Here is a 14,651-nt window from a genome sequence, read left to right on the forward strand (position 1 = left end):
TTCTTATATTCTTCAGAAATCTGACTTTGATCTCAAAATTCTGACTAATTTTCTGAAATTAAAGTCAGAATTGTGAGAATCTTCTGAGTTCAACATAAATCCTCCTCCATAGATCCCTGATTCCTCTGAATGAAGCAGATTTCTCTTCAACTGATCTCTTGATTTCCAGGCAGCAGCTGCTGCAATGACTTGTATAAAGTGTCCATCCCTCCCAGGATGCCCTGCGGCTCCGACCAATCAGAGGCCTGTCCCTGCGTGATGTCAGGGGCGTATAAAGCCCCCGGCGGTCGGTGGGCAGCCCTGAGCAGAGTCAGCGTTCCCGGCCCGGACGCCTCGGCTGGAGGGACTGCTGTCAGGAGGAAAAACAGAACTACACGGCGCTGGCCTGTAGTTTTGTTTTTTTCTGAGGGCTTCCTGCGCCGCTCAGCTGCTCTTCTGGACTTTCTGACCCGTTTCTGGATAAAGATTTTAGATTTCCTGCACCCCGCCCTGCCGTGGGCCCCCCAGGCATCCTTGCGCTGACAGGTGAGTGGCAGAGTTTTAGTTGTTGGGACGGACTTTGGGTTTTCGGAAGCCATGAAGGTTTCTACCACTTGCTGCTGGAGGTGATGCAGACCGCCCAGAATAGCTGCTGAGCGTCCCAGAGGCTGATGGCTTTTTAAGGGAATCAGCAGCAGGGCTATCAGCTCTCAGATATGTGCCCCACATGGTGGCTGTCAGTCAACCCCGGGGGCTGGAAGGTGTATTTATAGCACCTGGACCCCCCCCCCCTCAGTTCAGACTGGGCTGATTGACAGAAGCAACACCTCACTGAGGCTCTTATTTTGGAAAGCAGCAGCTGCAGGAGTCCTTCTGATGATCCGACCACAAAGTTTCTGTCTGAGAGGTTTTCCTCTGGGGTGTCCAAAGTACGGCCCGGGGGCCATTTGTGGCCCTTGGACTGAATGTGTGCAAAAACACAAAATCCACTAGGAATGACTTTTGGTGTAGTTCCTTGTGGAAACATTTTAGTACACTTGAAATAAAACAAAACTAACTTAAAAGTTACTTTTTGGAAAAATGGGAGCTTATTTTAAGTCAATAACTCCTTAGTATTGATGAAAAAGTTTGAGTTCCTCCTGGCAGAATATTTCACATATAACAAGACATTTTTCCATGTTACAGGTGAAATAATCTGCCAGTGGAGCTGGTATTCACGGATTATTGACTTAAAACAAGCTCCTCTATCTTCCTAAATGGTTACTTGTAAGTTAGTTCGTCTACTAAGATATTTGCTGGTAATTAGACCAAAATACTTGTTAAGATTTTGTGTTTTTGCAGTGAAACTGCAGTCGATTCAAAAGTGCCTGGAAGCACTTTTTGAATCGACAATTTTGGTCCACATGATGTTTGTAGCTTCCTCCTGTAAAGTGGATGATTCATCTGCTCATTGTGGTTTATTTTAAAGAAAAAGGCTTATTTCACTCCAAAACTCAACAAATATGTTCAGTTTTCTATTTTCAAATGAAAATCTGATGCTTATGTAGTCTGAATGATCACTGCGGGGTTCAGAAACAAAACCATTTCAGAAACAAACAGAAATTTGCTGCTTTGTGATGAGAAAAGTTTTTTGTTTCTGCTGAAACTCAGGGTTTGTTTTTGATGTTCTGATTTACTAAACGAAATAAACTCACATCACAACAACACCAGCTTCAAATGTCAGTTAAAAAAAAGAAAGGCTTCATAATCACTCAGGTTTAATTATAGACAGCTCAGATCTACCAGAACATTCAGAACCGGATGTTTACATGTTTATAATGTTTTAAAATCTGATCGTGGCAAACTCCTGAAGCACTTGCTGGTTATGACCTGTAGGGGGCAGAGTGTTTACGTTAAACATAAATAAAATATTATATAAAAAATAAAAATGTATTTTTGATGTTTAAACATGTAAAATGGCTGCATTAAAAGGCAAAAACAACATTTTTGTCTAGTTTCTAGTTCAAATAATTAATACACTTGAAATGGGACAAAAGTAACTAAAAAGTCAGCAAGATAAACACGCTGATTTTAAATCAATATGTTTGAAAATATTGGCAGATTTTTTCACTTATAATGAGACATTTTTCCTGCGTTCAGCCCAGCAGGAACCAGTTCTGGTTCTGGTAATGTTCACCTATGTTGGTTCTGTTCTGTTTTAATCCTCTAAAGCAGAATAAGATGGAAACAAGCAGCTCACATGAGAATTAAAATACTTGGTTTCTATTATAAAACATTAAAACTAAGCAAAATTACCAGAAAAAGAAATTATTCTTGAAACTCATATCAGGATGCATCAAAATGAAAATTTGGGCAGGTATCAATATCCAATTGAAGATCAATTGGATCAAATTGGTTTAAAAGAACAACTTAGAACAACCAGACAGAAAAGGACTGGTCCAATCAGATTTAGACTGGGTTAATTTCCCCAGAATGGACCACAAAATGGTAATTAGAATCTGACGGAAGCTGCTGAAGTCCAAACAGGAACATTCAGGGATGAGCAGAACCATCCAGGTCCAAACAGAACAATTTAATACTCATTCAGAAATTAATGGAAGTGTGTGGAATGGGAACCTTCAGAACTGGATGAATCAGAACCAAGAATTTGAAAAACAAGCCGTCCGGTCCGTCCGTCCGTCCGTCCGTCCGTCCGTCCGTCCATCCATCCATCCATCCATCCATCCATCCATCCATCCATCCATCCATCCATCCATCCATCCATCCATCCATCCATCCATCCATCCATCCATCCATCCATCCATCCATCCATCCGTTGTTTTCCAGCCAGGTGGTGGTTTCCGTTAAATCAGGATTGTTTCCCATTTCCAGCCCACAGTCAGATTTCAGTTCGATGGCTCCCTGTTGCCTCACAGCTGATGGTTGACGGTTTGAATTCTGGTTGGGATCTTCCTGTTTGGTGTTTGCATGTTTCACGTTGTTCTCCTCGTGGATGTGTTGGTTTTCTCTGGGTGCTCCTGTTTCCTGTAGCAGGTCTTATGTTCACTGGCTGCCATCTTACCTGTTAGCTTCTGAGTTGAACTCCCTCTCTGAGTAGCATTCAGGAGTTTAATGAACATCTCACTAGCTGCTCTTCTATTCTAGTCATATTTTATTTTACATATATTACTATTTATTTTTTCACCCTTAAATTAAAGCCATTTCCCAGCCTTGGATCTTTTTACTGGTAATAAAGTGATTCTGATTCTTATTCTCCTTCAGCTTCAAACAGCTTAAACTTCCAGCTTACACTTAAACTAACGATAATCAAATCCAGTAAAATCCTTTTGCTTGGACTATAAACTAGTATCTTGATGTTTCTAAAGCTTTGGATATTCAAGCATTTCTGCTTAAAAAGAAAGTTGGACTGAAATGACTAATCGATTATTAAAAATAATTGTCAACAAATTTAGTAATCGATTAATCGTCACCTGAAGTACGAAAGGCAGTTTAGTGAAAAAACAACATATTCAGAGCAGTAATTAAGCCATTTAAGATAAAAACATATTTGTCTGTAAGTATGTCTTATGTTATTGCACTTTAGTCAATAAAATGTTCAGTTTCTTATTTTAAAAAGGAATTTAATTATTTATTTGCATTTTTAATGTATTTCTAATATATTTTAATATATTTCCAGTACATAGAAAGATGGAGGCTCAGGTGGTTAAATGAAAATTTGTAGAGTGTCCCATTTTTAAATCTAATTAATCGATTAATCGTTAGAATAATTGATAGATTAATGGATTACTAAAATAATTGTGAGTTGCGGCACTAAAAGAAAAGTGTCTGCTGCTGTCAGAATGTAAATATTAAACCTGTTGGTACCAGTTTATCTTCTCCAGTTCCATATGTAGGTAATTAGACAATAGTTTCAGGTTGTAAGGGAGCATCTTGTTTCTGATGGTTCTGTGTTGCCGTCCTCAGGGTGCCGACCGTGATGTCAACACAAGCGCCGACGTTTACTCAGCCGCTGCAGAGCGTCGTGGCACTGGAGGGTAGTGCCGCTTCGTTCGAGGCTCAAGTTAGTGGTAAGAAAACATCTGATGGCGGCATCACGTAACTCTGCAATATCTGAGCATCACAAGCAAAAGCTGAACTCACTTAAAACATTTCTTTCTTTCTTTTTAAACACAGGCATAAATGTAAAGAATTACACATTTATTTGATTACTCTGCACTAGTACAGCACATTTAAATACACCTGTAGCTTTACAAGCTTGGTCAAACATGTAAAGACAATTTTAATTTGTGTAGCAGCCAATGTAAAATAAATAATGAAACTGACAAAAACAATAGGTTCACTGCATTGGTAAACAAGTAAAAATAAACTACAACAAACTAACTGCACTTTGTTGGTTTTAGTCTGTGAGCTGATTTTCTGCGACTCCCAAACCAACTGCAATTCAAAAATGATACAGATTTGGCCTGTAGATGCAGATGGAGGCTTTTAATTTGTAACAAGGGTAAAATTATGACAGGTATACGTTTCTTACAAAGAAACATGTAAAGTACAGCGCAAAGTGTTTAAAAACCAAGCTTTAGCAAAATGTACAATTATTTATCCACAAACATCCAAATCAAGTTTTATTTAATTCATTAATCCTGACCAAACATAACAAAGTGACCCAAATCCTGTTTTTATTACTGAAAATAAATTTGTTCAATTAAACCCCAAAAAACTGAAAATTAAATTATTTTCTTTTAATACAGAAAAATGCAAAATCTACAATGGTGTATAAGGGGAATTGTAGATAAAGAAAAGGAAAAATAAATTACCATAGAAAAAAACTTGGACATTTTTGAGTTACAAAAGTGATCAAATCTACATTTTTTTCTTGAAAATTTCTGAGGTTACTCTCACAATTTCTCATTTCTTTTTTTTGCAAATTTTCAACTTTTTAAACTCAGAAATTTCCAAGTTCTTATTTTTTAGTAAATTTCAGTTATTTGGTGATTGGGCTACTTTATCTGCTTGGTTTTAAGGTGGATTGTTTTTTGGTGCAGTCTCTTGACTTACAGTAAAATTTCAGTGTTTTATAGTTGAAGTTCTGCAGCATGTCGTTCCTGCTTCCCTAACCCCTGACCCCTGACCTTCTCCTCTGCAGGTTTTCCAGTTCCTGAGGTGAGCTGGTTCCGTGATGGCCAGGTTCTTTCCGCCGCAGCTCTGCCCGGCGTCCAGATCTCGTTCAGCGACGGCCGCGCTGTTCTGAGCATCCCCGCTGTGACCGCCGCACACAGCGGACGCTTTTCTGTCAGAGCCACCAACGGCGCTGGACAAGCCACGAGCACCGCTGAGCTCCTGGTTACAGGTGAGATGATTGGACTAGACCGTCTGCACCACAAACAGACTGAGTGATTCTGAGACATAATCTCTCTAGTTGATTTTCTTCCATGTTTGATCATTTTGTTATTTTCCTGAAAACCAAAACCTCAGACTAACAGTCAATTATGCCTGAAATGATTAATTGTATTAATTGTGATTAATTAATTATTGAAATAATTGTCAACTAATTTAGTAATTGATTGATCATTAACTGGAGTCAGATTTCCAGCTTCAATTAGGTGATTTATGAACTGGATTTATTTCATCCTCACTAATGTAATCAGTTTTTATTATCCACCAATTATTGATTATTGATCATAAGATATCTTTGAACTACACATACTTTTTAAAAAAAATTATTGATTAATTTGAAGAAAAAACTAACAAAATAGTTTTTTATATATATAATATATAAATATATATTTTTAAGAACTGAAAAATTATTTTAAAAATGAAGAAAATAGATAATTGTTTAAAAATAGGTTAGAAATAATTAAGGAAGAAATTGACAAATTCTAATCAAAAAAAGGTGAAAAGTTTAGATGTTAGTTTAAATAATGTCTGGTGGGTCCGGTTGTCTTATGGAGCTGGGTCAGATTTGGACCTCCGTCTAGAGGAAATGACATTTTCCCACTGTTACATAATTGACTGGATTAAATTGAAAGTGTTTCATCAGGCAGTAAAGTTTATAGAGCAAAGACAAAGATCAAGAGACGAAGGAACAATGACAAAGGAAAGAAAAAACTTAGAGCTTTTGCTGCTTCAGAGTCAGATCCTGGATTATGGATTACATGTTATGACAACAAGATTAAATTCAGATTGAGAAACTAATTTCACAACATTAAGTTATATTTTGCTCCTAAATTCACACATCGACACCTTCGCAGCAGCAGCTGGTATTTCATCCCTCAGTTTACTGACCGTCGGTGTTCAGTGTCATTTTAATGACAGCAGCTAACTGAACCGTGACGTTGGGTGAATAAAAGTTTAAGAGTGAAGCAGTGCGCTCCGGTCCGAGTCTAAATTTATCCCACCATCAGCTGTGTGGGCAGAGCTTGTTATTTAATCCAGTGATAAAACCGATATAGATGCAGCTGCTGCAGCATAGCTTTCCTTAACTGGAATCTGGACTTTTATTACGCGATGATGGCGTTTGAATCATCATTTACAGAACAACGGAGGTCGGCAGGGAATGCTAGATGAGGTCAAAGTTCAGGGATGATCCTTTATTTCTGGTTTAAAGTTTAAAATTGATGAAAATGTCCTGATTTTTCTTTGGGTTCCTGCAGCCGAGACGGCGCCACCGACCTTCATTCAGAGACTCCAGAGCTCCACAGTGAGGCAGGGCAGCCAGGTGAGGCTGAGCGTCAGAGTCTCAGGCATCCCCACACCTGTGGTGAAGTTCTACAGGGAGGGAGCCGAGATCCAGAGCTCCACCGACTTCCAGATCCTGCAGGATGGAGACCTGTACAGTCTGCTGATCGCTGAGGCCTTCCCAGAGGATTCTGGGGCGTATTCTGTGACGGCCACCAACAGCAGCGGGCGGGCCACGTCCACCTGCGAGCTGCTGGTTCAAGGTGAGCTAAGTCCGGTTCAGGTTCTGGTTCTGACTGTTTGGACTGGAGTTAAACTTCCTGCTGTGTGTCTGATAAAGGTGAAGAAGCAGTTCCCATTAAGAAAACAAAGACGATCATGTCCACATCCCAGATGGAGATGTCTGGAGCCACAGTGGAGAGGGTGAGTGGAGTCAGAGTGACACCTAGTGGCCATCAGTGGCGTTAAATTAAATTTAATCGATTTTATTTAATTTAAATATCAATGAATGTACAATATTGTGCTAATTTCCATCTGTAGTCTCGTAAGACAAACACAAGATGAAAAATTATATTAATAGAATTTCATAAATAAAAATAAGAAATACTGTTAAAATAACGTGATCGGGAAAACCTATTTCAAGAGGCCTTTCTTAAAGTTTTAGTGCTGTTTTGAAAATGATGTTTTCTTGAGATAATGAGTTCATTTTATGACAGTTTCCTCAAGATAATGAGTTAATGAGTTAAACTAACTTGTCTTGAGAAAACCACTGGAAAAGTAAGTCGTTATTTGAGAAAACCTTTGGGAAAAGTACATCCGGAAAATGTCTGCCTTAAAGATTGAAATAAGTAAATTGGATCAAAATTTGCTTTTGGAACCTTTAAAACCTGAAATGTTTCTCCGTGTTCTCCAGAAATCCATGGAGGCCAGTTTCCAGGCCACCACCATGATGGAGATGCACGTTGAAGGAGGAATCATGACTCAACACATTGCTCACAAAACCCCACCGAGGGTCCCACCAAAACCCACATCCAGGTCTCCGCCATCCTTCATCTCCAAGGTAACGGGAGGCCGCCAGCAGTCGCCTTCACCCGTCAGACACGTGAAGGGGCCAACGCCCGCTCCTGTCAGGTAAGCGTCCGCCTGCAGGTGCGCTGTGGTTCAAACGGCTGAGCTGTGAGGTTTAATGAAGTGGTGTCCTCTGCAGACCCGTCTCTCCCTCCAGCAGGATGTCCATCTCTCCCATCAGACCTGTCCGGTCTCCCCTGATGACCAGAAAACAGGTGAGAGGGACCAAGTCCGGCTGTTTCATCTAAACCTTTAACTATTAAAAACATCCTGAGATGTTTGAGAAACATTTTGGGTTTTGATTCAAGCATAAACTCTTCATTTACTTCATAAACGGCTGTCTGTTTACTTTTCGTGGTTTTCTCCAAAACTTTCTGGCACAAAAACTAAACATTCAACCTTATTCTGTTGTTTATTTGATCTTTTTACATAAATGTAATTGAAAAAAAAGATATGATTTTCAGTCTTTTTGTGGATCAGCTTTAACTGAGAAAGATCTGAAGCTGTAAAAATGGCAACCATGTCTAAATACAAGTTGGCAGCCAAAAAGGATGTAGCAGAAGTTAGCTAGCACAGTTTGATTTACACCAAATTTTTATGATTTTCTAAAAGTTTTGGGGGCTGGTTGACCTTTAATTATTAATATCTTAATATAAAAAGATTAATATCTTTTAAAATGATAGCGACACAAACATTTGACACCAATTTAATTTGATTTAAAGAAGGTGTGGGTGTCAGCTTCACTCAGGTAAGGTTTCCTGTTTTGTACAGGATCAGACTTAGACTAAAACATTTAATTTCATTTATTGTATATATTCAGAAAATGAGGAATCTAATCCTTTATGCATGAAACTAACAAACTTTTCAGTAAATCCAGTTTGCATCAGAACCAAAGGGAGTTCTCTTGCTGCGTCATCCAAAGCCTTCCTCCTGTCTGCTTTAGGTATCTGGGTCCGCTGAGGTTCTGCCGCCCTGGAAGCAGGGGGATTACATGGCTGAAGGCTACACCAGTATGACCAGCATGACCAGTATGAGCAGTATGAGCAGCATCAGCAGCTCCACACAGCTGGAGAAACAGTGGGAGCATCAGGTGGCCGCCAGCAGAGAGGTGAGTGGAGGGTCCTTCTCAGTTCTGATCCGATCCGGTGTTTACTGTTGGATGTGTTTGTATCTTGGATCCTCTGGATCAGATGGGAGTTGTGATGAACTCAGACCTGAACATTCAGAGCCACATAAAGACAGTTACAAAGCCAGCCCAGAACATTTCCTGGATTAAAGGATTAACATTCCAGCTCGATTTAGAGAAACTCATCCATGTGTTTATCTTTAGTCACATTGATTACTGCAACAGCGTCTTCACAGGTCTGACTAAAAAAATCTATCAGAATGACGCAGCTGACCCAAAATGCTACTGCTGGCATTCTGACTAAAACCAGAAGGATAGAACACATGACACCAGTTTTAAGGTCCACAAACTGGCTCCGTGTAGCTCAGAGGATAGACTTTAAAATCCTGTTGTTAGTTTATAAATCACAGAACGGTTTAGCACAACAATAGATTAAAGATCTGCTGTTGTTTCAACCTTCCAGACCCCTCAGATCTTCTGGTTCTGGTCTGCTCTGCATCCCCAGAACCAGAACCAAACGAGGAGAAGCAGCATTCAGCTTCTATGCATCAGAAATATGGAACAAAATTCTAGAAAACTGCAAACAGCTGAAACACTGAGTTCCTTTAAATCAAGGCTTGCTTAGAGCCGTTTCTATTAGTGGCAAATGGAACATTGATCACCATATTTGATGTATGTTTGCTTGATGATGGTATCTGACAGAATGTAACATTCATTGGTTGTTTAATAATTGGTTACTGCATTTTGTTTTTATGATGCATAGCGCTTTGAACTGGCTTGTTGCTGAAATGTTCTATACATATAAACTTGACTTCCCTCCAGAGGAAGAACCTTTAACTTCCTGTTGACCCATCAGACCGTTAAGGATGTTTTCACACCTGACAGTCAGGTAGACTGGGTTCGATTGGGGACCAAAATTGCAACATTTGTTCCATTTTCAGCTGATATGATTCACTTTCACTGTGTCAAACAATCCAAATTCTTTGAGCAACATGTTCCCCCTCCTCACCTGTGGGGGCGCTGCACCAACAACAACTGAAGGAAGCAACATGAAAACCTCTGAAGAAGACACTGAGCACAAATTCCTGTTTACCAAATGTAAACAAAAATGGAGTGGCATGAGATTTTAGTGGTTGTAGGATTTCTCTTTTGTCTTTCGTGAAAGACCACGAACCATTTCTCTGGCTAGCGCTAGACTCTTGTGTTTGTTTTGGTTGTATTTACCCAGAATGCCCTTCTCCTTCTTTTGGCCACTTGGCGTTCCCATATGCATTCGAACCGCACCAGAGTTCACTTCAATTGAACCTTGACCTAGACCAGAGTTCACATTTTTGGTCCACATCGGAGTTTGATTATACATTCACACCTCCCCAAACGAACCAGTCTTTCTAGACAAACAAACAAGTTGGATCAAAGTGGACAAACAGGGCTGGTGCTTCCTAAATCACATCTTCTTTCCAAACTTGAGTTCACTTTTAGAAAAGTTGAAGGTTTTAAACCATTCTTAGTTCAAATTGGAAATGATAGTACTCGTATGAAGAACCCAGTGCCAACGTTTCTCCATCTCCTTGTTTCCCTCTGATGTTCCCCATGCTGCTGCTCTTCTTCTTCTCCTGGTTGAATATTTTAAACCTTTTCAACTCGACTGTCAACCTTCCTGAGATCTGTTTGCTGTTGGTTGTACCTTTAGACTGAAGGGGAGAAAAAAGCCGAGGCGGTCGCCACCGTGTTGGCCGCCGTTGACCTTGCTCGTGTTCGCCAGCCCATTCATGAGGAGGGGGTCTGGGCTGGAGAGGAGGAAGAAGAAGAGGAGGAGGTTCTCCAGGTGAAGCAAATGGCAGCAGTGATAACAGACAAGCAGGTTGTTGCTGCAAAAACCAAAGAGCAACGACAAGTCCAGATCCAGGAGGTCCAGCAGATCCATCAGGTCTGAGGACTCGACTGTTAGATCAAACCGGATCGGTCCAGACTCTCCCTAACGGCTCATGTGTTGGTCACTCCAGATTCAGAGAACAGCCGAGGTCTCCTCCCATGTGGACTCCGGCGTCGCTCCGTCCACAGTCCCGCATTTCACGGTTTCTAAAGTTTCCGTTCCCAAACCCGAACCGAGCCGCGAGGTAAGAGGTTCGGCTGCAGGGCCCGCCGTCGCCGCCCCAGAACCTCCATGCCATCTTTAACAAACACACATTTGTAACAGCTGTGGTTCCCTTTGGTTCCCTCCTCACTGTCACCCATCCTAAACCTGCACAGCTCTCCGATCCTACAATGTCTCGGTCCGTCGGCTCCGAACTGATCCTCCTCCTTCCTACTGGTCACTTTTCGCTCATCTAGTTATTTCACCTAAAGCCAGTCCTTTAGTTTTTAGGTTTCACTAAAGCTAAATCGGAAGACATTGGAACAACATGGAAAAAGCTAAATGATTGTCCAATTCTTGAATATCTGATGTCAAGGTCAAGCTTCATTTTGGTTATTTTCCATCCAGTCCTGCATTTTAGGCTGCAACACATTACAGAAAAATTCAGCTCAGTTTTCCATTTTAATGTCGCTGGCATTTCTTCTCCAAAATGATTGAGATCACAAAACACAAGAGTTTCCAGTTTTTAAGCTGGTTTTAGAAGCTCTTGGGATCCAAATGGAAGTCTAAAAACTTGTGAAAAGTTAATTTTGCACAACAGGTCTTTTTTAGGCCTTCTTCCTGAATGTTTGCATTCTGTGACTTTCTACATTCTGGCTGCTCCATTTTTGCTGACGAAGGGTTTCAAAGTCCATGTTGTTCTATCAGCTGTAGGATCGGAGCTACACAGGCAGACATATACATTACCTGGATCCTGTTCAGTGGTTTTTCGTGGACTTTTCTTGTCCGACTGAAGAACCTCTCGCAATCTTTTCTCCTCATACTTGCCATCGTTCCTGGATCTGATGACCAAACAAGAATTAAAATTGTCTCTTGGAATATCTTTTCTTTTTGTCTTCAATGCTGAATTGCTTCTCCCCAAAGGATTCATAAATGTGTTGCAGCCAGAAATGCAGAAATGTTTGGAAGTGAACAAATGAAATCTAAATAACATGAACAACATATTGACTTTTCTAAGAAAATCCAGTAATCACTGGATGCTTTGTATTTTATAGTGTTTTCCATGCGGTTTCATCGTTTTCTGGTCCAGGGTAGTTCTGTGCCTTGTGGGAGCATCTTTAACCCTGAACTTTCAAAAATCGGAATCTTCAGTGTATTTTATTGGGATTTTATTATATAATTATATATAATAATAATAATAATAATAATAGTAGTAGTAGTAATAATAATATAATTGTGAATTGAACGGAGAATTGATGCCAGAACTGCCTTCTTACTGCTGGTACAATCTACAAACTAGATTGGAAAGAGCGCATTTATTTCAATTAATTTTCAAATATTGCCACAGATTCTCAACTACGTTTAAATTTGGACTTTGACTAGGACATTATAATACATAGATATGTTTTGATGCTGAGGGTTTCTTTTGCAGCCTCCAACAGGTTTCCTTCCTTGTAGTTAGCTCCATCCGTCTTCCCATCAAAACCAGCTTATCTGTAAATGCTGAAGGAAAACATCCCCACAGTGCAATGCTGCCACCACCATGCTTTTTAATAGCGCCGTTGTGAGAAATAGTTTTTTCAGTTTTTCCTTCAGATATCTGGATTTATCTCAGCAGATCAACAATCACTGTTTTCTTTAGTGATTCCAGAGTAGAAATTAAATAAACACTTTTCATTGTTATTTTACTCAATTCTACACTTTTTTATGTTAGTCTGTAACATATGATCTCAAGAAACACTGGCAATGAGATAAAAATATTTAAGGGGTGTAAAAACTTTTGCACGGCACAGTAGTTGGTTTTATTTTTTCCCGGCTGCCTGCCGCCTCCTTTCTGACCTTCACTCAACGTCTCCATCACCGTCTTCCCTCACTAATCGTGGACTTCCTGTTTGTTCCTGATCGTGGTGTTTAACCTGCTCTGATTGGCCGGTTCAGGTGTCCATCACCGGCTCAGCCATCGCTGCTCTGCACAAAGAGCTGGCCTCCCCCTCCGCCACCAGGAAGATCATCAAACCCGTCAAGTCTCCTAGTCCTTCTCGCAGGTCGGTGGTGGAGGCCAGAGTGACGCTGGAGCCCCTCCCACCCCCGTTTAAGGACATCAGATATCAGAGGCAGTTTGAGGGCGGGGCTTATGCAGTGAGTGAGGAGGAGTTTGAGGACTGGGAGCCTCAGGTTGGTCCTTTACCACTGTCCTCTTCTTTTTTAACTCTGACCTCAGTCCCTCCCTGCAGCCAATCACACGTCACCCTTCTTGAAGACTCCTCCTCTTGTCTCCTTCTGTCTTCATCTGCAGACCCTCATCTTTTTTATCTGTGCTAACCAACTTCCTGTTCCATCCTCTCAGAACCCTGCAGACCATAAAACACATCTTGTTTGTCTCTCTAACTCTTGTTTTGTCTTTATAGGAGGCGGTCGCTGTGCCAATGAGAGCCCAGGAACCTGCAGTCCCTCCCACTATCCTGGCAGTAAGTAACTTTTCCCTACACTTTCTCTTTCTATCCTTTTCAAATAGGGCTAAAGTGATTAACTATGATTCATTGTGATTAAGCAATTATGGAAAAAATCCTCAACTAATTTAGCAACCGATAAATTATTAACTGGAGTAAAAAGACTCAAAAAAGACCAGATGCTTAAAGAACAACACAATCAAGGCAGTAATTAAGCAAAAACTGTACAATAAAACCTACCTGTAAATATGTTCTACCCAAAACTCATCTAGTGACAGTCTTGGCTTCACCTGGTTAAAATCTGTAAATTTTGAAAGATCTTCAGAAATTCTTGAAAACAATTGATTAGGATCAAAAAATTATTTCTAAGAACTGAGTCTTTTGTTCAGGTCTCTGACCATTTCTGTGGTTTGTTTCAGGGCCTGAAGAACCTGACGGTGACAGAGGGCGAGTCGGTGACCCTGGAGTGTCAGATCAGCGGTCAGCCCGCCCCCATCATCATGTGGTTCAGAGAGGACTACAAAATCGAGAGTTCAATTGACTTCCAGATCAGCTATGAGAACGGCGTCGCCCGGATGATGATCCGCGAGGCGTTTGCCGAAGACAGCGGTCGCTTCACCTGCACCGCCACGAACGAGGCCGGAACCATCAGCACCTCCTGCTACCTGCTCGTTAAAGGTAACAGATGGACACTCGAAAATCAACAACTTGTTCATGCACAACTCTGACATTGTGTCACATTTCAGCCACAAAGACAAAGTATTTTATAAGGATTTTATGTGGTAGACCAACAGAAAGTGGTGCCTGAATGAGAAGTAGAAAGAAGGATTGTGGGATTCAAATAGCCAGTCTGAGTCACAAACTGGGACTGGATGATATGCCTGAGAAATGGTTCATGATATAAGCTTTTTTTTTGTATCAGTCAATGTTGATAATTATTGATAAGTTTATTGTTAAATATCTGACATACTGCCTAACTGGTGGTTGTCTTTGCTTTAATTTCTACAGGCTGATTACTGACAAAAACATGCAAACTAACAACAGAAAAGGGTCAGATTTGGGGTAAAACACGTTAAAGCCGTGAAAGAGACAAATGGCTGTCTGGAACGCAAACTCTGTTCATGACTTTGTAATACACCACAGAGAAATTAAGATTAAACTGTACAAAAAACCAGCCTAATCTGGTGTCCTCTGATTATGTTGCAGTTTCAGAGGAAATAGAGAGCAGAGAGGAGATGGTGACTGTCACAGAAACTGGGCTCACACAAGCCAAAACGTG

The 14,651-nt window shown here is 40.6% G+C and overlaps 1 protein-coding gene across 1 annotated transcript in view; it reads left to right on the plus strand.

Moving 5' to 3' along the window:
- Positions 1 to 317: 317 nt before the first annotated feature.
- Positions 318 to 14,651, plus strand: part of ttn.2 (titin, tandem duplicate 2) — a gene marked incomplete at its 3' end in the record, with an annotated part of 175,746 nt that continues 161,412 nt past the window's right edge. The window contains exons 1-14 of the mRNA XM_088008422.1: positions 318 to 525; positions 3,943 to 4,046; positions 5,123 to 5,326; positions 6,630 to 6,917; positions 6,995 to 7,077; positions 7,568 to 7,785; positions 7,862 to 7,937; positions 8,666 to 8,830; positions 10,539 to 10,775; positions 10,852 to 10,965; positions 12,861 to 13,097; positions 13,331 to 13,390; positions 13,792 to 14,050; positions 14,579 to 14,648. Of these exons, the coding sequence (XP_087864548.1) occupies positions 3,956 to 4,046; positions 5,123 to 5,326; positions 6,630 to 6,917; positions 6,995 to 7,077; positions 7,568 to 7,785; positions 7,862 to 7,937; positions 8,666 to 8,830; positions 10,539 to 10,775; positions 10,852 to 10,965; positions 12,861 to 13,097; positions 13,331 to 13,390; positions 13,792 to 14,050; positions 14,579 to 14,648 (2,102 nt within the window). The remainder of the gene's footprint in view (positions 526 to 3,942; positions 4,047 to 5,122; positions 5,327 to 6,629; positions 6,918 to 6,994; positions 7,078 to 7,567; positions 7,786 to 7,861; positions 7,938 to 8,665; positions 8,831 to 10,538; positions 10,776 to 10,851; positions 10,966 to 12,860; positions 13,098 to 13,330; positions 13,391 to 13,791; positions 14,051 to 14,578; positions 14,649 to 14,651) is intronic.

The sequence above is a fragment of the Poecilia mexicana genome, unplaced genomic scaffold, assembly GCF_051168715.1.
Source record: "Poecilia mexicana isolate PSO_F unplaced genomic scaffold, ASM5116871v1 scaffold_2, whole genome shotgun sequence".
Taxonomy (NCBI): Eukaryota; Metazoa; Chordata; class Actinopteri; order Cyprinodontiformes; family Poeciliidae; genus Poecilia; species Poecilia mexicana.